General features: G+C 50.1%; 1 protein-coding gene across 2 annotated transcripts in view; it reads right to left on the bottom strand.

Annotated features, from left to right (window-relative positions):
* The window catches only part of PLXNA2 (plexin A2), a 203,062-nt gene that overhangs the window by 89,782 nt on the left and 92,855 nt on the right, over positions 1–20,425 (bottom strand). For both annotated transcript variants that reach the window (XM_074351904.1, XM_074351903.1), the window contains exon 4: positions 15,407–15,541. In XM_074351904.1, coding sequence (XP_074208005.1) covers positions 15,407–15,541 — 135 coding nt within the window. The remainder of the gene's footprint in view (positions 1–15,406; positions 15,542–20,425) is intronic.

Here is a 20,425-nt window from a genome sequence, read left to right as displayed (position 1 = left end):
TAGGATTCTGGAAAAAGTGAGGGGACTAGAATATTCTCCGTTAATTTGGACATGCTCCAATTTGCACTATGAGCATACATTTGGATGTTGGATTCCAGAGGCCCTAACTGTAAGAATATTAGGTAAAATAAAATTAATTATTGTAATCCCCTGTGATCACATTCAAACCCAATATTCTCAGCCTGGCACACAGAATAGTTTTACCTGCTTGCTTCTCTTTGTGTTTTCCTATAAAATTATTTTCTCAAACGCTGATTGAATTCTGGTTGTATGACCAGCACTGGAAGGGAACTGGGTACCTCTGACCCGCATGAGGTCCCTTGGAGCTTAGAGCCTAATACAGGAGGCACCAAATAGATAGTCCCCAGATACGTGGTTTTTACCTGAAAGTTAGAGAAGTTCAGAAATTCATTCTGAGCTGGGTGAATTGGAACGGTCTTGAGTTCTGTTGGGGGCATGAAGATCAAGGTGGCAGTAAGCAGATACTCTTGTCTTTCTACAGGTGCAAAATACCTGCATGGTTCTTTAGTCTACACTCTGCTTCCCCTCCTCCTAGGGAGGTTGTTCATGAATGAGACAGCTCCTTGAGATGAGATGGCTGGAGACCAAACCCTTCAGGCCTCTGAGACTTAGGAAAGGCCTATGACTATGGGTAATCGCTGGGTGGGCCTGAGATGGGGCGTGTGGCCAGGCCACCACAGCCAGCAAGATGCCAGCTTAGCCTGACTCCCTACAGAAATCTACAGGCCTGGGCAAGCAATCTTGACACCAAGTGATGGTTTGGGTCCTTCTGGCTTCTCCGTGAGCTGAGGTTTTTCTTGTGGTTCTGGGGATGGGATCAGTCATAGAATATATGATATGGACTGCCTCTTCTTGGAGAAGTCAGACAGACTCCCTGCGTACCAATTCTAGTGGTTAGAGAGCTGATGACTGCCCAGCACCGCCAGGGCTTACCCAGGACAATTCAAGATCTTTTTAAAAAGCTACTGCTTATTGACTGCTTGCTGTGTGCCGGACACTGTGTTCAGTGCTGTACATACAGCCCCTTGTTTAACCCCTGCAATACCTGACAAAGTAAAGTTGATCATTATAGACCATTTATCTAAGAGGAAACTGAAGATTTCATAAGATTAGATAATTTGGTGGCAGTCAATATCGTAAGAGGCAGAGCCAGAATTTCGGATGTGCTTAACGTGGAGTCTGCCCTTTCCCCACGCGGCTCAGCCTTTCAACAGCAAGCAGGGAGCAGGGAGCCTGTTCAGAGGCTGCGGCATCCACTTGCCTGCCTAGCCTTCCTGGGGAGCCAGGAGCTCTGCTTTGACTCTGTCCCCAGCTACTCCCCTCCCTTCTCCACCGCCAGAGCCCTCCTGGAAGGCAGCTCACGAGAAGAGAAGCAGGCACACTGTGTCCTGGGCCCAGGGACAGGTGACCTTTCCAATTCAGCACCTTTATAAATCTTACCTAATGAAGTTAAGGGGGAAAAAAAGAATTAATGAATAAATGAAGGTTAAATCACTCCCTGCAGAAAATTGATGCTGACAGCGAGGGCCAAGTAGAGAGCTTGGAAAGCAGGGAGCTGACTTGCACAAGAGGCTTTTAAAATTCCTTTCCCCGAATTCCAGGGAGCGGTAAGGCTGGCCAGTTCTGAGATGGGCATTGAAGGCTTTGGGAAGTCCAAGGCAGATGGCATGAAGGGGATGGAGTCAGAAAGCCATATTCTACCTTGGATCATTTTTTCCAATACACTTATTGTGCTTACAATACACATATGGTGCAAGCGCGAACGCACTCGCGCGCGCACACACACACACACATCCCCCACACAGGGGTGCTGTATACACAATTAACTCCTGCAGCCCAGCCCATCAAGACATGGGGAGTTTGAGTCCTTCTGGCTCATTCCTGGCCTCCTGGAACCTCGATGGTATGCCTTCTTGTCAGCACCCACTTGTTAGCCATCCAGGTCTCCTTGTCATCTCTACAGTTGTCACCACCCCCAACCGTTACCCCCACATGCACTGGGAATGCACACCTCAGCCCAGTGGGCTCAGAGGGGCCATAGATGAATGCATATCTGGCCTCAGGGAGGAAAGAGAAAGAAAAGCAGAAATAGCTGCTGGCCACAGCAATCCAGCCAGGGTCGCACTTAGGGGCAGGGAGTGGGAGAGGTTATGAGGAAGTGGATGAAAAACAGGAGATACCTGGTAAAGCTCAAAGGGCGGAATCTGGGATGAGACACTGGGAGAAACCTAGGTGCCTCTAGGCAGTGCTGTTGACCTTCAGGTGCCCCTGGGGCAGGTCACCTGCCAGCTGAGATCTCAGTTTTAGCTCCACAGTGAGACAGGGTTGGAAGAGGGGGTGTGCAGAAGAGAATCGGCAGCAGAGATCCTCCCTGGTGGGAGCACGGAGCAGGAAGATCAATAATTCTGGTTCTTCCTCCTCTCTGTGCCCAGAGGTTTTTAAGACTCTGATCATGAAGACAAGGAGGCTCAGAGGGCCCAGCACAGCTTGCCCGTGCTATGTGTGACGGGGCACGGGAGGCAGGATGCCAGCGCCGGGCTGATGGCGGGGTGGGGATGTTGAGGGTGGGCTGCGGCAGGGAGGCGGGAGGCAGAGACACCCAGAGCCAAGAGCTGACTAGATCAACCAGTAAATAAAAGGTCACAATGATTTTTCCAGGCACCCAGGGAGAAGCAGACAGAGCTCTGCTGACGGCACGAGCTGACAATTGGCAAATGAGCCTCTGCAGTTATCTGTTTCCCTTCCTTATTCTTGTCTCATAAGACAGAGGCTAGAAATAGATGCAACTGGCAGATGACTTAAGGATGAAAAATGAGCAACATGTGGGGAGAGGGGTGGAGGGGGGCTCAGTGGCAGCGAAACGGGAAGCTCCTGAGTGAACCAGAGGGAAGGAACAGGGCTTAGCTGGAACCGCTTCTGGGGTCTGGCTCTTGCCCCGTCCCAGGCACTTTGCAGGGATGAGTCATTTAATCTTCTCAGCCACGCTGCCAGGCAGGTATTATTGTTCTCCCCACTTCTCAGGAGAGAAAACTGAGGCTGAGAGAGGAAAAGCCAGGCCCTACTGAAGAGTGGTGGAGCCAAGAACACAGGCCCAAGTGCTTCTAAAGATGAGCTGTTTTCACCACCCTACAATGTCTCCTTTCCCTACGCTTTGGTCTCTCTTTTCTTGTCCCCTTTCTGCCCTTTCCTCTCTTCCAGACCCTCAGCGAGTGAGTGAGGGCCAAACGCTATAATCTCTCTCTGGGAGACAGAAGTACCCAGACGGGCCAGGTCTCTGCCATCAAGAAATGTTGGAATGATGGACCGAATGAATGGAACGGATAATCTGTCTTTTCCTTTCCCATGAACTTGAGATGAGCAGAGGTTTTCCTTGCCATACGGTGGGAGAAGTGGCTGGCCGGAGGGGGACTGGACTGGCCTGATCACAAAGGGCTTCAGCATTGGGCTCTGCCCAGGGCTGGCACCTTTTTCCTTGACTGTGCCGCGTAGCTCTGTGTCCTGTCCGGGGCCGGGCTGGTGAAGGAGGGACACCGAGCAGTGGGCACAGGCTTGTTTCCTCCCAGGTTCTGTGCTGCAGCGGCAGGGCTGGGGGAGCCTTTGGCGCCTTGTCTTTGGGCGGAGGCTCCTTTCTTTTGGTGAGGGTAGGTGGGCTGAATCCACTCAGAGGCTGACTGCCTGTGTGCTGTGGATATTCCGCGAGGACGGATGCCTCCTAATCACTGACTTCAGCTCCAACAATATCACATTTGGGGGAACAGTTCTGAATACGCTGAACCCTTCCAAGCCTCCATGCTTTCCTTCACTTGAGAAATGTTTCTTTACTCTTTACTCGACTCAGTGAACCCCTCTTCCTGATTCACCTAGAGCATCACCTCCTCCAGGAAGCCTTCCTTGGCTCTTTTGGAAAGCACCCTCTCACACATTCCCAGTGCTCTGCATGCTGTGCTGTAAGTTTGTTGTCCTATAGATGTGTATGTGTCCTGCATCTGCATGTGTGATTTTGTGAGGACAGCTCTGTGCACACAATAGGTCCTCAAAGGTTGTTGATAAATTACTCGGTGGCTGAGTGGTTAACATTGTTCTCGGCCCTGCCCATTCTTCCCTTTCCAAACTTCCTTCCGCCTGACTCTCAACTCTGTCCATCTCCCTCTTCTCATCATTAAACATTACTTGAGGGACAGAGACTGAACCCAGACTGTTTGCTAAGCCACCGACAGCTGATGCCATGGCCAGTTCTCCTCGACCTGGTGCAAATTTCCAGCCCCAACCTGATGGCAGAGGTGGGAAGGGGGAATAACCAGGAGCAGGAGTGAGGCAGGTTACTCCAGGCAGAGTGGCAAAGGCTTGGGGAATTTAAGTATGTGGCATGCAAAGCATGAAGTAGAGACCACTGGGTCCCCGAGCTGGGCAGGCTACAGAAAGATCAAAGGGCCAGCTGGAAAAATGCAGCCAAGTGGGGCTCTGAAAACAGCACGCCCCGAGGAGAAGCACAGACCGCTTCTCCCCCAGTGAGCATAGACCTTCCCTGCGGCACAAAAGAGCCACGATATCTTTCCACATCCCTGGAACACACAGCGATTCTTGTTCTCACCTCACTCACCCCCATGCACCCCTGTCTCACAGGCACACGCACACCCAGACCCAGGTCAGCCTCCAAGGGCGTGCACACAGAAACTGCGTGACATACATTCACGGCTACAAAGGATGTATCAAGTGTCATGGCCGCGGGGGGCTTTCAAATACATTTTCTCGATGGGGAAACTGAGGCTCTGGTTGACCTTAACTCAGATGCACTCGTGAGATGCTTCTGCTGATTAACTGAAAGCAGGATCCTAACTTAGCACTCCCCCATCACTCACCAATCACCCCACCACCCTTCCACTTCCTTCATCTCCACCAACTCCCTGGCAGCTCAAAGTTGGGTTCTAAGTTCTGTCCCTCAGACCAGCCCCAGAGAGAAAGCTTGTCTGACAGGCAGCATGTGTGAGCAGCTGGTCAGAACTCACAGGCAGTGAGGAAACCCCTCTGCACCCCCAATATTTCTGTAAACCAGCATGGCAGTCACTTCTGGCTGAGCAGCTCAGAGTCCTTTCTTGGGAGAAATTGACCAGCGGTCAGTTTCCCACATCGTGGGAACCCTGTGTTCAAGGAACCTCTCCTGGATAAAAGGCCCTCCTGCATGGGTACCAGAACCACCCCTCACGGAGGAAAGAGCCTCCTCAAGTCACCCAATGCCCAACACCCACCTCCCCAGGCTCTCTGGGAGGTGGGGGCGTGTGGTATGGGCCATGTGCCTCAGAACTTAAAATCCCACTTCACTCCAAGGGCCCACTGACTCCCTGCTTCTCCCTCCCCTGACACCCAGTGCATCTCTCGACACCTCTGAAATGGAATCTTCATATCACAGCAACGGTCCTAGTCATCAGTGGATGGAAATAACTTTTCACGACGGCTTCTCTGATGTTGCCATCTTTGGTGCTGATCAAAACAACAAAACGAATCAGACTCTTGGCATCTGATTGAAGCCTAATTGGAAATCCAAAGTGGCACTAAATGTTATAGTCTAAATAAAACACATTCAATTACAGAAACTCAGCACGGGAGCCTGAGGGAGAGCTCTGGTAAGGAGCTAAAACACAGGCTGCAGGGTTCTGGGGTGTCACTCTGGGAGCTCCCCATTTGGCTGGAGAAGACTCAAGATGGCAACACAGATGGCCTTCTAGAGCCCCAGAACCCCTGGGTAGGGCCAGTGAGTGAGCGGATACCTGGATTCCAGATTGCCTGGTTCACACTGGGAGTCGCATCTAAGAGGCTGAATCACATGCATTGCCTCTCACAGGTCCTGTACCTGCCCTCCTTGCAAAGGTGGTCCTTTGCAAGACAGGCCAAGCTGTGGGTGGTGGTAGAGAGAGGAGAGTCCTGACCTCACCCACTGGGTGCTCTGAACGGGCCTCCTTGATGGTGGGGGGAGGGCAGGTGGAGCAGGAGCTCTGCAAACACAGGGACCTTCAATTCAGCCAGGCTCTGCCTCCTAGGAGTCCTGTGAATGGCCTTGCTCTGGTTGATGAACCTTGTCACCCTTGACTTCCTCTGGTATCACATGTTGGGTGATAATACCTGTCTTTCAAGGTTGCTGTAAGGAGCTGAGATCACACTGTACAGGATAAAGAGCAGCTTCCTGGGACGCGGGGCCCTCCCTCCCTCCGCTCTGACCACCAGACACTTCCTGCAACTGGACAGGTCAGGCCTGGGCAGGGCTCACTTTTTTTTTTATTGTTTTTTTAAAGAAAACAGTGCACAATTTTGATGTCCTTGAGGGTGTGAAGTGAGGAGTAGGGAGTCTGAGCGGGTCTGGAGCCTTGAGAGCTGTGGGTGGAGAGGGAACAGGAGGAGCCAGCCTTCTGCACCCTCGCAGCAGCCAGGGGGCGCCGTCTCAGGAAGCGGGACCCGGCTTCCGTTTTCTAAGTGTGTTTCCTAGTGGGGAATCCTAGCCCCTGCTGAAGGCCAGCTTGGTGACCCTGGGCAAATTACTTAGATTGAGTTTCAGTTTTCTGATCTGTAAAAAAAGGCAAGGACAATACTGCTTATCCCAGGAGATTGTTGTCTTAGCTGAGGTCATGCTTGTAAACTAAAGTAAGAAAAACACGACCTAAATGTTCGCTTTCAGCACATCTTAAATTAGGTAGAGCTGAGAGGCATAGCAGGGTAGTTAAGTTTCTTTTTTAGGTGTGGCTCTAAGTGCTGCATGATCGGCAGGGTGTGGCCTGATGATTATGCATAGGGGCACAACCGTAAAAATATAATTACTACTACTAACATTTACTAAGCAGGTTAATATATACCAGGTACTTTTCAGAGTGCTTTTTATGTATTAAGTCACTTAATTTAATCCTCAAGCAGATACCATAATTGTTCTTATTTTATACATGAGGCAACTGAAGCACAGAGAGGTAAAGCAACTTGCGAAAGGTCACACAGCAGCAAGTGATGGAAACAGGACTTGAACCTAGGCAGGCAGGCAGACAGGCAGCCTCCAGAGCCCACCCTTCATGGTGGCCAGGAGACTGCCCATCATCAATTACTATCTGCTTCTTCACACTCTGGCTTGGTAGATACGATACTCCTGTCTCTAGGTCTCAAGTGTTACTCCCCTCTCAGGTCTCCTGTCCTCATCTATAAATGGAAGGATTGCTCTTCACTAGATAGTCTCTGAAGCTCCACCAGCTCTGGATTGCTGGGTCAGGGAGAGGGTGAGTCCTTGAGTGACCCCAAGTATGGAGGGACAAGGACAGGGCCCTCCCTGGTTGGTGTGAGTTACTTCAGTCATTAAGCACATTGTGTATCTCTGCCATAGCACTGCTCCCTTTATCCTGTAATTGATCAATACATCATTCTTCCTCACCAGAATGGGGCCTCCCTGAGGGCAGGGCTTATATTTTATTTATCTCTACACAAAAGCACACTTAACAGTGCTGTTATTGCATTGTAAAGAGCAGAAAGAAATCAAGAAGGTACCTATCTTCAGGGCAGCCCTAGCTATAAGATCTTTGCCAGAATATTAGAGAGACTGCCCTGTCTATATCTGCATATGCAAATGACTTGTCAGTGGACAGCTCTATGCATTATACATGGTAGACACTGAACGGTCTGTTGAATGAATGAGTCTGTATGCAAATGACATGCAAATTCCCCCCTATTTTAATTTGACCCTTGGGAACATCTTCAGGGACTCCCTTGGGCCCCAGGGTTGTTTTAATTTTTTTTTTTTTTTAATTGAAAGTCTTTTAACACAACCAGTTTTCTATCTTGCCTGTGCTGAGTGAAGCTGTTGTCAAGTTGAGAAAAGAATGCTGGGCTGGACCAGGTTAATTAGGATTAATTCTGGTTCTTCTGGTGATTCAGAGGGTGTTCTAGGAAGTGACTTTTCTCTCTGGGCATCATTTTCCTCATCTTTATAAAGGGGAGTGGGTTCCTTCTGGTATTGAGGTACACTGATTTCCCATCTCTTAGTCATAGAATGTCATTCTGGGCAGTCAGAATGTCAGAGTCCAGCAATCCTACCTAGAAAAAGAAATTGAATCCTTTGACAAGGATTAGAGAAAGAGTCTCCAGCCCCCCTGCTCATTTAGAGAAATGAGGTTTTTTGGCACCAGTTCTCCCAGCCTGGGCATTGTATTCAATCATTTCTTTCCAAACCAAAGGATTTTAAAATAAGAGGCTGGAGTTTTCTCTTTTAAATACAACAAGCCAAGCGTCTGATTAATAGGGTGGGTTTGCATTTCCTTTCCCTCATGTGAAAATATTTATAAAAAATGCTCCAATGAGAACATTAATAGCCAGGGAATCAGCTCCGTGTCAGCCTCTTTGTTCCCTGACATTTGAAATGGGGGGAAAGAAAGCGGGGAAAACCAAAACCCTGGCTTGGAGTGGTCCCCGCGCCCCCTCCCCCAGGAGGCAGGACCCCACCCCTCCTTTGGGAAAGATGCTGAGATGAGCCCTCAGCTCCTGGGCCACACTGGGGTCCCGCCTCCTTAACCAGAAACACATGTGCATCAAAGGCTTGGATTGAAAGTGACACATTTGAAAACAAAAGTGCAGCAGAAATTCACTTATCCTCACTTTCCTAATCCACAAAGTCTGTAATTCTCCCCAAGTCCCTCAGGCTCTGCTCCAGCCCCTGTCTCCTCACGTTCTCTCTCCTCCCCGTGGCCCAGCCCAGGCCTCCCAGCCCTGGCAGAAGGGAGGGCTCCTGTTACTGGGACTTCCAACCGCCTTGTAAAAATACACCTTGGCACGCTCTGCCTGCAACCTGGGAAGCCTTATCGCCTGGACTAAACAAATGTGCACAATCAAAATAATAGTCTGAGATGTCAAAATAAATGAGCAGGGGACATCTGGAAGTACGGTTCCCGGCATTTTTTTCTTTCCCTTCCCCAAGACTTTAGATGCCTAGGGGCTTGGCAGTTCGGTGGCCTTGGCCACAGGTAGGAGACTTACTACCCTTACATCACAATAGGCCCTTTGAAAAGGCTTCTTATTTTTGGCCCCAGGTCCAGGCTTGTAGTTGACAGGCCCTCCCCCAAACCAAAGAAGATTAGCTCTCTGGTGAAACCAGCTGGACACTGCTGGGGTGGCATGCTGGAGGCGCCTGGTCTGTCCTTCCATCCCTCTCCCCACCCTGCAGAGGGCCTTAAACCAGTTCAAGGAGCTGGGGGGACTGGGGTGTCTCTCCTGTACTTGAGACCTTCGGATAGGGGTGTTTTCATAATCTTTCTAAGTAATTTTGATTTCTGATAACTCTGGACCAAAGTTCTTCTTGCCCCAACTCTCTGAAATTACTTAAGGCCGGGGTGGTTAAAAAGTCAATTTCCTGTCACCCATGGGGGTGAAGTCCCATTGCCCTGCTTGTGAAGGTGGACCATCCGGGAGGACTGTGCTCTGAGTGAGTTGATGCAGCGTTGTCACAGGAAGACTGCCCGGGACAGCGCTCGAAGATCACATGCCACCGTCTGGACAGCTTGCAGGCAGTGTGACTCTCTTCCTGATGGATTCCTTCAACGGCTTCCCAGAAGCACTTTCAGACCAATGTTTGATGTGGGTCTCATTCAGGACTTAACGATCAACAGCAAGCTTTAGCGCTACTGGCACTTCCCCATGAGTTTAGGGAAATCAAACCCATTCTGGCGACTCTGGACTTGGGTGTTGGGTGTTGCACAATGTTGAAAGGACAGCCAGCCCGCTCCAGGCCCTGCGGGCCTCATACTTCCCATCTGGGATCAGGATGGGTGATCTTTGAAGTCCTTACCAGCTCTGATGCTCTGTGGTTCATGACCCTGGGAGACAGGAAGCTACTGTTTCTCAAAGTGTGGTCATGGGCTACATGTACCAGGGGTGATGGGCAGTGGAGAGGTGAAGAGGCAGGTAGGGGGGAGAACCACATGACTTCTAAGGCTAAGTCATGGAAAACACTTCTGCCTGATTTGTGGGAACACTCACTGTCAGAGTCCTGAGGAACCATGTCAGCCAAGAGCTATCATGCTCAAGAAGTCTGACCATCTTGAAGCCATCATGCTGTGAGGAAGCTCAAGGTACCCTGGCCGACAGTCCCAGCTGATCCCAGCCTTCTAGTTCCCAGCTGCCACACATGTGAGAGGAGAAGCTTCCAGGTCATTCCAGCCCTGGTGGTTCTAGTCACCCCAAGCCATTCATGCCATCCCAGCAGAGATGCCAAATATTGCAAGGAAGAGAAAAGCCCTCTTCGGTGCGCCCTGTCTGAACTCCTGACTCACACAGTTTGTGAGCATATGAAAGTGGTTTTTTACGCCCTTCAGTTTTGATGTGGTTTGCTACATAGCAATAAATAACCAGAAAATATGTTGACAACTGACACACATACAGGCATCGGAACTGGTGTCTGAGCATCCACTACTCGGAGAAGGGCAGTCCCACCTTTTACAATGCGCGTGAGACTTGGTTTACTTACTTGGAGAAGCCAAAAATGGAAAGCCCCAGGGGTAGCCCCTTTCTGGCCCAGCGTCCACACATGCAGCCAGTCAGGGGCCTGAAGTCGCTGGGGGGTGACCAGGGCTCAGAGTCCCCCTCCCCTTTCACCACAGATGCCTGGAATACTGGCCTCACACATGAGCCCAGGGCTGCCTCCGCCTGTATCAAGGGGAGTGGGACTGTTTAGTCTGCTGGGCACATTCCTGGATTTTTAAAAATAAATAGCAGATTATGAGTGACTTAGCCGAAGCCTGTCATTCGGCCAGGCCAGAAGCTTTCTGAGGTATCCCTGGGGAGGGAGAAGCAGGAATATTAGGTTGGAGGTGTTTGCCTGAGACTGGGATCTCTGCCCCAGCCATGATTTATAGTGGAGATGCTTCGAGCTCTCTCTGGGCTCCCAGAAGTTCTAATGCTACTACTAGCAGCAACATGATAATGATAATAATCATTACCACTGATTGAAAGCACTGACTGCGTCTTGACACAGTGCTAGGTAATTTATATGTAGTCTCTCAGTCCTCATGACAGTTACCATTACTAGGCCCATCATACAGATGAAGAAACTGAGGCGGAGAGAAGTGAGTAACTTTCTCAAAGCCATATGCCTAGAACGTGGCGATGGATTGAGTGGAGGTCGGTCTGCCTCCTGTGCTCCAGCTCTTAACCACTGTGCTATTTGCCTCTCCAGGCCTCGAAATAGACAGCAGCATCCTGGGCCCTCACCCACCCCAAACACACACACACGTCCCCATCGCCAGCCTTTCTGTGGTTCCCAACATCCTTTCCAGCCTGCATGGAGCTGTTCTCCACCGTGACTCCCTTTTTCCATTTCACCCTTCGCTGGATCATTTTATGCCTCTATTCCCTCTGCTAATTCAAACTAATTAAAGTATAAAATAGAATAATTGCTTCCATCCCCATACTCTTTTCCCATCCACCACGAGTACAGAGTTATATTCCCTTTCTGGGAGTGGCCAGTCTGACAAGTTGGGTGGAAACTGGGGCTATCAAGTTTCTTTTCATCTTGTGGCTCAGTTTCTCATTTGGCTCGTAGCCTGAGTTTCCCTGGACTCGCTGTCTGACTTCCATTAGATGCTGAGGATGTGGTAGCGACCTGTATTCCCTCCTGTAACATCTGCTGGTCGATTTGCTGTTGAGGAAGGTGGGGTGGATTTTCTAGGGAAGAAACGCATCCTATCCATGGAGCATCTGGGCAAATTAGTAGGATTGGGGAATCAGTTCCCAAATGTTCCCCTGAGACTGACCGGCCTTCGATCTATTAACAGTACATTAACATCGACTTGTTAGGCAGTGGCACGAACGACCCAACACTTCTTACTAGTCCTATTTCTTAATTACATTTAATTAACTGAGAAAGAGAGAGAGAGAGAGAGAGAGCATGCTCCTATGAGCTCTACTGGCTTGTTCTAGCTCTGTGGGGCTGAAAACCTCTCCAGGCAAAACGTGAGACCAGAGACTTGGTTCCACCTTCACGTGGCACTGAGGATACAACAGGTACCATGATTTGGGAAAGGGGGAGGAGGACAGAGAGACAGGATCTGGGGACACGGTGAAGGCAGGGATGAGAGCCCAGAGATTTGCTGTAAAGTGAAGTGATGGGAAACCCCATTTCCACGATGCTTTATAAGGTCTTAGGTCATTTTAGAGAACTTCAAAGTCTTCAACCACTGCCCCAACACAGGAATACGCTTCTCCACAACCAGCCAGCATTTCTAGCCTCGCTGCAGTGTTCACCCTTCAGGGAAGAAGTTCATAAGAGCGCACATGGCTTCATAAATCTCCCGTTCAGAAAGTTCCTCTTTTGATCTAACCTCAAGGCTGTTTACTGTGCTTTCGGTGTCGTCTTAGGGGGTTGGAGAAGAGCCCCAACCCCAAGACTGCAGACAAGTCTCTTTAAGGTCTGATAGAGCCTCCAGAGTTAGATTTATTATCTCCATCTTTCAAGCTGAGGAAACTGAGTTCCTGAGAAGGTAAGGGTCTAAGTCACCAGCTGGTTAAGGCTGGCCCCAGACTAGAACACAGGCCCCCAACTCGGCCCGGGGCTGCTGACAGTGCTGTGCTGGCATTTCTTTCTTCCTGAATTACCGCCCTCCTGAGTGCTGGGACCACAAGGCTGAGAGCTGGAAGAGGCCCTACGGAACTCAACGGTGAGTATTTGTGGTGTGGGAGGCAGTGTAACTGAAATCCCTTGTGTGCTGTTTCAGCCGAGCCCCTGGGAGACACACTGAGTTGGAGTGACTTGTCTAAGGCCACCAGCTCTAAAATGTTGAGATGGGCTCTAAATCAGAGCCCTGGACCTTGGAGACAATCCTATTATGAGAAGCAACTCCTTGATTGTAGAAGGGAGAAAACTGAAGCTGGGAGGGGTCAGAGGTCTGGTTACAGCAAAAGCTGGACTTGAACCCATGTCGTCTAACTTCATTTTCATTGATTACTCTCCTTCTACACATTGAACTGTTTCCTTGAAGAGGTCCGAGCTGCCTGTGATAACTCTGTACTCACAGCTGCTTGGCCTCAGACGGATGGCCCTCATCCCTGGACCCAGCCCGCGGTGAAGTCACCAGGACCGACTCTACTCAGTGTGCGGCTCTCCAGTTCTCAGGCGTCCGAGAGCTGTACCACCAAGGCCCCTGACTCTGCCCGCGGATCGCAGCTCCACCTGGCACAGGGAGCTCCCTTGACGAATCTCTCAGCTGAGATAGCTGCATGGCAGTAAACCCAGATTATTCCTACATCTGCTCAGCATGCCTGGCTACTACTGGGCAGCGGAGGCAGAAGGTAAGAACAAAGGAGGGGATATTTAGAAATAAGCTATGTGGACACTTGGTTTAGCCTGAGCTGATGCTCTCAGAGACGACATCAGATACGGTTTCGAGAGGTCATTATATTCCCCGAAGGCTATTTATCAGCTTCCAGCCCTCTCTCCTTTGGTCACATTTTGAATGCAATTTCAGAAGGCATCTCATTTGAGTAAAAGATATGCAGTCCAGATAGGTGCCTTGGCATCTCCTCAGTTCCACTGAGGTCTCACTGGTCACTTCAATCTGCTGTTTCTGCTTTCCCACTTCATAGGATTCAGAGAGCCCAAGAAAGAGCATTTACCCAGCGTTACCAGCCCGGTCCTCAGCCACACAGAATGTCTTCGGAAAATATCATGGATACTGTGGGTCGGTTTGATCCCTCTGGCCAGCCTTTTATGCACCTGTCTAGGGGACCATCCATTCACCTAGCCTTCTATCTGTATATATATTCCTGCAGAAGCATCTGGAATGGTATTCACCCAGTGTTACCCTGGTGTTACCATCTTGGGGTGTGGGGGTTGGGGAACTGTTACTTCCTTTTCTGTATGTATTGTTTGAATTTGTATGGTGCTCATCTCCCATTTTTGTATAAGAAAAAACCTTTCGTCTATAAACAAAGAAGAAACAGAAGAAAAGGCAGAACATTTATAGCCACCAATCTGATGATACAGACATCTGGGTACATGTCTCACTCCCTTGTTACACGTAAGTAACTTAAGAGTAGTGACCAAGCGCCATTCATTTTGATATTTTTTCCAGTACGTTCTTCCCCCAAAAAATCTATGCCCAGTAATTTTTTTTAGGGTTCCAAGTTCCTATCTGGGCCGTATTTTAGTCTCAACCACAGCATCTACATGAAAGAAGGTAAAAAGACAGGTGGGTTCAAGAGGAGCCGGGTGTAATTTACATATAATTAGCATAAACTATTCTCAAGAAGTAATTTTCAAGTTCGAGTTGCATCCCTGCTTCCCTCATGCTGTCATGTGCCCATTCACCTCCTCCTTCCTCCCTCTGCTCATCCCTTGTCCTCAGATTCAGAATCCATACATACAAAAAGTAAGGAGGGAAAGAGAATTCTGGGAGGGCGAAGTTGATGGAGGACACCCGGAATCTTTGCAGGGTATTTTGAGAATGACATCCTAGCGGGGAGGCACCTTGAGAAAGCTGGTCTTCCAGCGCAGCATCTTTGTCTGGCCTAAGTCACTGTCCTCAGTGCCAAGACAAATTCACAGTCCTTTCCCCCTCTTGGGGCCTTTATCTTAAGTTACCATGTTCAAGTCAATGCCAAGACCACCGCTCCTGCTGACCAATTGTCAACCCACTGACTAAATGAATGGAAAGAGCCATCCTTTCCTAAGGTCTAAGCTTTGCTTTCTGACCTCCATTAATTTGGTGAATCCCCTGTCTTCCCCCTTCTCTTGCCCTTCACCATGGCTCTCCCTGCATTTGCTTTCTCTCTGCCCCCAAGTATGCAGAGCAAATATAACTCCAGGGGAATAACGTTCCACCCAAGAGGGTGGGGAACCCACTCAGGTGTTGCCCAGCAGAGGGTAGAAGTCTGTTTCTCAGGGCTCCCCATCTCTGCAGGCAGAGCTGCAGCTGCCCAGAGCTGGCCTGCTTCTACTCTGTGTTAGTCTAAGATTCAGGCCAAGATTTTTATCTCCTTCTGGGGCCCTATCTCGGGTCTGTCTCTCCCAGGACTGAGCCCAGCCTGGAGGCCTGGATTATTTACACCTCTTTGGCTCCCTTGAGCAGCAGACTCTGTGGGCCCGGGAGCAGTAAATCTACCTCCTAATCACACCGAGCTGCTCCGTGCAGTCTGGCCCATTCCTGCAGGGCTGTTCATCACGCACTGAGACAGGGGCTGTGGTCCAGAGAGAGGCTCCGGGAAGTGGCTGGCCCCAGATGCTCCTCTCTGTCTCCCTGCAAAAGCTTGCTAAGACCCCTGAGCAGCCAGCCCAGGGGTCTCTCTTATTCGATGGAACAGCTTCTAAAACAAGGGTCACGGGTTATCTGCTCCTCCTGGGCTTTGGAAAGGAGTGAGAGGTGCTGGCACTTACCTGCCTCTCAGACATGATGTACAGGTAGCGCTGGTCGATGGAGAAGGCCATGTCCCGGAGGATGGGGCTCCCGTCTTTGAGCACAGAAACCATCTCATATTGGACCCCGCCATGGGGGGGACCATCAGCTCGAATCTGCAAAAGAAACAAGGGCATCGTCAGCACCTGTGCTCAGTCCCCTGTGGGTTACCTAGAGTAGGTAGTAGGTAGTTTATAGAAGCTAATCTCCACATCCTGCCCCTAAATGCTACCCTCAGCCAGGCTAGGTTACAGGGAAGACAGGTGGGCTTCTGTTTCATTTTTATTTTATTTTATTAAAAACATTTTTTTCCAGGGGTGCCTCTTAATTCCAATAGCCCAGTTTCCACCAAGAGGAATCCTTTCCCAAGCCATCTGAGTGTGCTGGGTCTGGGGTTTCTGTGGTGGGTTTATTTGTGTGTGCATGTGTGTCCTCAGGTGTAATGTGAATATCCCCATTGGGTTATTCTTGTGTGTGTCTACATATATTTGAAGCACTGTGTGATCAGGGTGTGTGCAATTAAGTGTATGCTTGTGCACACAGTGTTTCTGTCTCGGCAAGTAAGGGAGGGTGGTGGGACCAGCCTTCAAAAAGTCAAAAAGCTGGTCATGAAGAGATTCAAGATTTTAGGATCTCAGAAAGCTCCTTCTGCCCTCCGGCATATCCCTCGAACGTGTGCAAATCCACCCGGTGATTTTGGTGAGCCAGGAATCCCGGCTCAGTATCTCAGAACCCATCCCAGGATAAGAAATCAGAAAGGGCTTGGACGTCTTCCAGTCTGGTGCTTCTCAGCCCTGGCCTCACATTAGAATCATCCTGGGAGTTTCCAAACACATGGCTGGATCCAGGCATCAGAATCTCTGTGCGTGGGGCCTTGGCATCTTATTTGGGTTTCTAAGCTCCCCAGGTGACCCTAGTGAGCGGCCCGGGTCTGAGAGCACTGATGTGGTCCAGCGGTTTTCAAACCAGCGTGCCCTGAGACCCACCTGGAGGGCCTGGGAAACTGCACCACCCCGAGGTTTCTGACTCAGTGGCAGTGAGGCCTGAGAATTTCCATCTGTAACAAATTCCCAGCTGACGTGGGGAGGCTGCTGGTCTGGGGGTTTGAGAAGTGCTCCTCCAGTCTAAATTCTTCAGAGAATTCGGAGACTCACTGGAGAGAGGTCCCTACCATCATACAAAAAGGTGATGAGAGGGAGTCCTTAGTTTGAATGTGCTCCCAACGGCTTGGTTTCTTGTTCCCAAGATAGCAGCTGACTGTTGACCAGTATCGCTGATTCCGTCTCGTTTCTTGGTCCTCTGCCCATCTAAACCCCCTCGAGCTCAAGCCCACTTCCCCCAGGAAGCTTTTCCCAATCTCTCCACCACACTAATTCCTCCTCACCCTGATGGCTTTTTTTTTTCCACCAGACATTTTGTCCCAAGATTATAATCAATTGACTCGTTCATTGTACATATACTAGCTAACGCGTATTGACTACCTACTTAAATTGTTCTGTAATTGCCTTACGTGTGCGTTAAGTCCGCCAACATTTTGAAGGCAGGCATGTTTTCTATTTCTCTGAGGACTAACCTCTGAGGACTAGAATGGGGCTGGGAACATAGCTGGTGATGGATAAAAGGGAATGCTTGAGAAATGCTTGTCGAAAGGACACGAACCATGAACCAACTGATAAAGGACAGTGGACTCTTTAGTGCTAAATCAAAGAGAGGTCAAAAGACAATTTTCTCTGGACGATTTGAAGATGAAGCCTTCTCCTCCTATTCCCTTTGATTTCTCCCTTGTACTTCTAACCAGCTCCTTCCCTCTGCCCATTTCTCCCACCGCACAGAGAGCTTCTGAGAGCAAGGACCATGACTTATTCATCGCGAGGGCCAAACGTGGTGCCTGATGCCACAGTAAACATGGAAGGATGGATGGATGCCTTTTCAGTTTTTATTGGCTGAGCGGGGAGGACCAAGAGCATTACTGATTGCAGAGTTGGGAGAGCAGGACCAGTGCTTCCGTTCAAATTTTTCTACCCTCCTGAGAATCTGCGTACTTGAGGGGCCTGAGCCAGGCCTGATCTGTGCCTGTTGGGTTGGGCTGGACTGGAATGGGTGAGGAGCAGACCTCGGGCCCAGTGTGGGGTGGGGCACAGTGGTTCTGGAGTTCCTACTGGCAGAAACAGCAGATTCCTGCCTAAGGCCCTGTGCCTATACCCCAGAGGTGGGAACACTGGAGCAGAGGGAGAGTCAGAGGTACCAGGTTCTCCTTATCTGTTGTGCTGGGTGACATGGGAGCTCTGGGCTTGAAGATGAGGAGGAAACCTCAGTGGGATCAAAAAAAAAACTCTGCTCTCAGCCATTCATACCCTAGTAACTCCCCTGTGGGTTGGACTCTCCTTTTCCCCAAGCTCCTCTTTTGACCTTTTCCTGCCTAGCTAGTGGCTTCCTGCTGTCCCAAGACGTTGCCTTGGCAACTGTAACTAAATCCCCTCCTTCCAGGGGAGGGGTCAGGAGGCCATTTAATTCATTCTCATAGGGTGGAGGGAGACGCTGGGGTCAGCAAGAACGGTGTGGGGCTGAGGCTACTGCCCTCCGCCTGGGAGCAGATCTCATGATGGACTCAAGCAGAGAGGACAGCAAGGGTCTCAGTCTGGGAAAACGCCCCACAATTAAAATGCTCCCCTTAACCTTCTGACATTCTCTCTTAGATGGACAGATCCGAAATTTCTATGAAACCCTTCTAGAAGCGTAGCAGCCTTTAGCCACAAAAGTTCCCAGGCTATTGCAAAACCTAGAGGGGATATGACAGTCATGACTTCTGGTTGGCTTGACCTCAGTATTCTGTTTCCATAAGATGGGGCGTTCAGGCTCTGCTTTCTCTTCGGAAGGAGAAATGTCCCAGTGTCTCTTGCCACCCTTCCTGTGACAGCTGCTCCTCTCTAGGGATGTTTAAGTCTCCTCCAGACACTGGCTCAGCCCCAAGAGCTGCAGAACCACCCTCCCACCCCAGGGCCGGCCCAGGATCTCCCTGCCTGGGGAAGCCAGTTAACCCTCTGCCAGGCCAAGCAGTTTCCTCCCCAAGATCCTTGACACTTGCTTGGATCTCCGGCAAACCCTGACACAGTCAGAAGGAGCAGAGCCATGCCTGACCCTCACTTTGTGGTCCCCAGGAGTAGGTGGTACCTATGGCCAGGATGGAGCTGTACTGAACGGAAGACAATTTATCATCACACACTCTGCTACATCCCAGTTAGGACTAATCCCAACCATTAACTGTTTTTTGAATAAGAGACCTAAACATTTTTTTTTTTCTGTCTGCAATCCCAGTCTTTTAAGAAACCAGTTGAAACCAGAATCAAACCTGCATAACTCTCAAACGTCAGAGCTCAAACTAAACCAGAACAGAAAATCTTCTTGGTGCTGAACCCGAACTAAGCTATCCTATTTCATTCAGTCTAAATCCCTGGAGAGAAGAGCAGTATTTCCCGAGGAACCTGCGCCTCCCCGCTTACTCCCTCACTCTGCGCTATCTGCCCCGAGCTGGTGGAACTGCCCACGATCCTGACGGGGGTACAGAGAAGATGGAGAAGGGGGCCAGGAGGCCAGGGGCTCAAAGGGGATGCTGTGGGGCAGGGCTGGCAGGCAGAAGGCAGGGGCGGCCATCTGGATGGCAGAGATCTTTCTTTTCCCTAATTCCCTCTGCTCCGTCCAGGTAACACCCCAAAGCGGGACTCAGGGTTCCCGAGTTTCTGCTCTGACTCTGTTCTTGTCTGGGCTTGATTTCTGCCTAACGGTATACTTTTACGTCAGTTACCACATCTCCCTGAGCCTCAGTTTTCCTCTCTGAATAACAGGAAGAAGTAATCTGCTCCGTCCCATCACAGGAGGATCATAGACTTATGAAAGCTGCTGGGGCTGCAGGGCTTAGGAGCCCATCTCATCCGAGCTCTTCTGTTTTTGGACACAGCCGGCCAGGGGCGGACCCGGGGCCCCCACCAACCCCAGCCGGTGTGGTCCAGAGGAAAGCACACAGCTGATGATGAGAATGCCCGTGACTGAGGAGGGAGAAGGGACCTACTGCCATTCAAGTGCACGAGTCCCCATCTTTCTCTGTCTTGTTGGGAAGTTTGGAGTTTCAGGGTTGGCCCCCTTGCCAGACACAGGTTAGAGGCAGTGGGGGATTGTCACGGAGTCCCAGACAAAAGCAGGTTTTTAAAATCCAGCAGATTGAGTCTATTCTGTGGTGTCCCACAAAGTGAGCTCTCTTCAGCTTTTAGGCTTGTGTCCCCAGGGCCAGGTGACAATGACCACAAGGACAACAATACACTGAAATAAGCCATGAATACAATCCAAGAGAAGGGCATTATCAGACCAAGTGGCAGGGGCTCCAGCCAGGCATCCAACCAGGCAGAGGAGGAGCCTGGAGATGGGGCAGAGCGGGGAGGTGATGTGGACAGAAGGAAGCCAGTCACTTCAGCGTGGAAGGGGTTGACCTCAGGGGATGTGCAGAAGGGAGTGAAGCCATTTTGCTTGGTCAAGGCTCGGCAGGTGGAATAAGACTGACAGTATGCTACAACGGAGGGTGACAGTCTTTACAGAGACAGGCAAAGGACAACATGTGTCTAAACCATTGCACAAGGAGAGTTAGGCTAGCTCGAGTAAGAATTTCTGTTGTGAGGAGTCCCGACTCTCAGGCGGGTAACTGCAGGAGACTGTAACCTCCTTCTCAGGAGGGTTTTGAACACAGGATGACTTCTTTTGCTTCGTGGTTAAATGTGGCCCTATCTGAAGGATGGACTTGATGGGTTTTCAAAAGACCCTATCTGCCTCAAGAATTTAATAATAGCTACCACTTCCACTGCTTTTATAAAGTGCTAGGTGTGGTTGAAAGTACGTAACAGAAATGAACTCATTTGAGCCTTACAAAAACCGCTGAGGTAAATATTATTATGATCCCATTGTACAGATTGGAAATTTGAGGCACACAGAGTTAGGTGACTTTCCCACCATCA

The sequence above is a fragment of the Camelus bactrianus genome, chromosome 23 (genome assembly GCF_048773025.1).
Source record: "Camelus bactrianus isolate YW-2024 breed Bactrian camel chromosome 23, ASM4877302v1, whole genome shotgun sequence".
Lineage (NCBI taxonomy): Eukaryota > Metazoa > Chordata > Mammalia > Artiodactyla > Camelidae > Camelus > Camelus bactrianus.
Note: the sequence above shows the minus strand (reverse complement) of the source record. Positions and strands in the feature narration are given on the sequence as shown.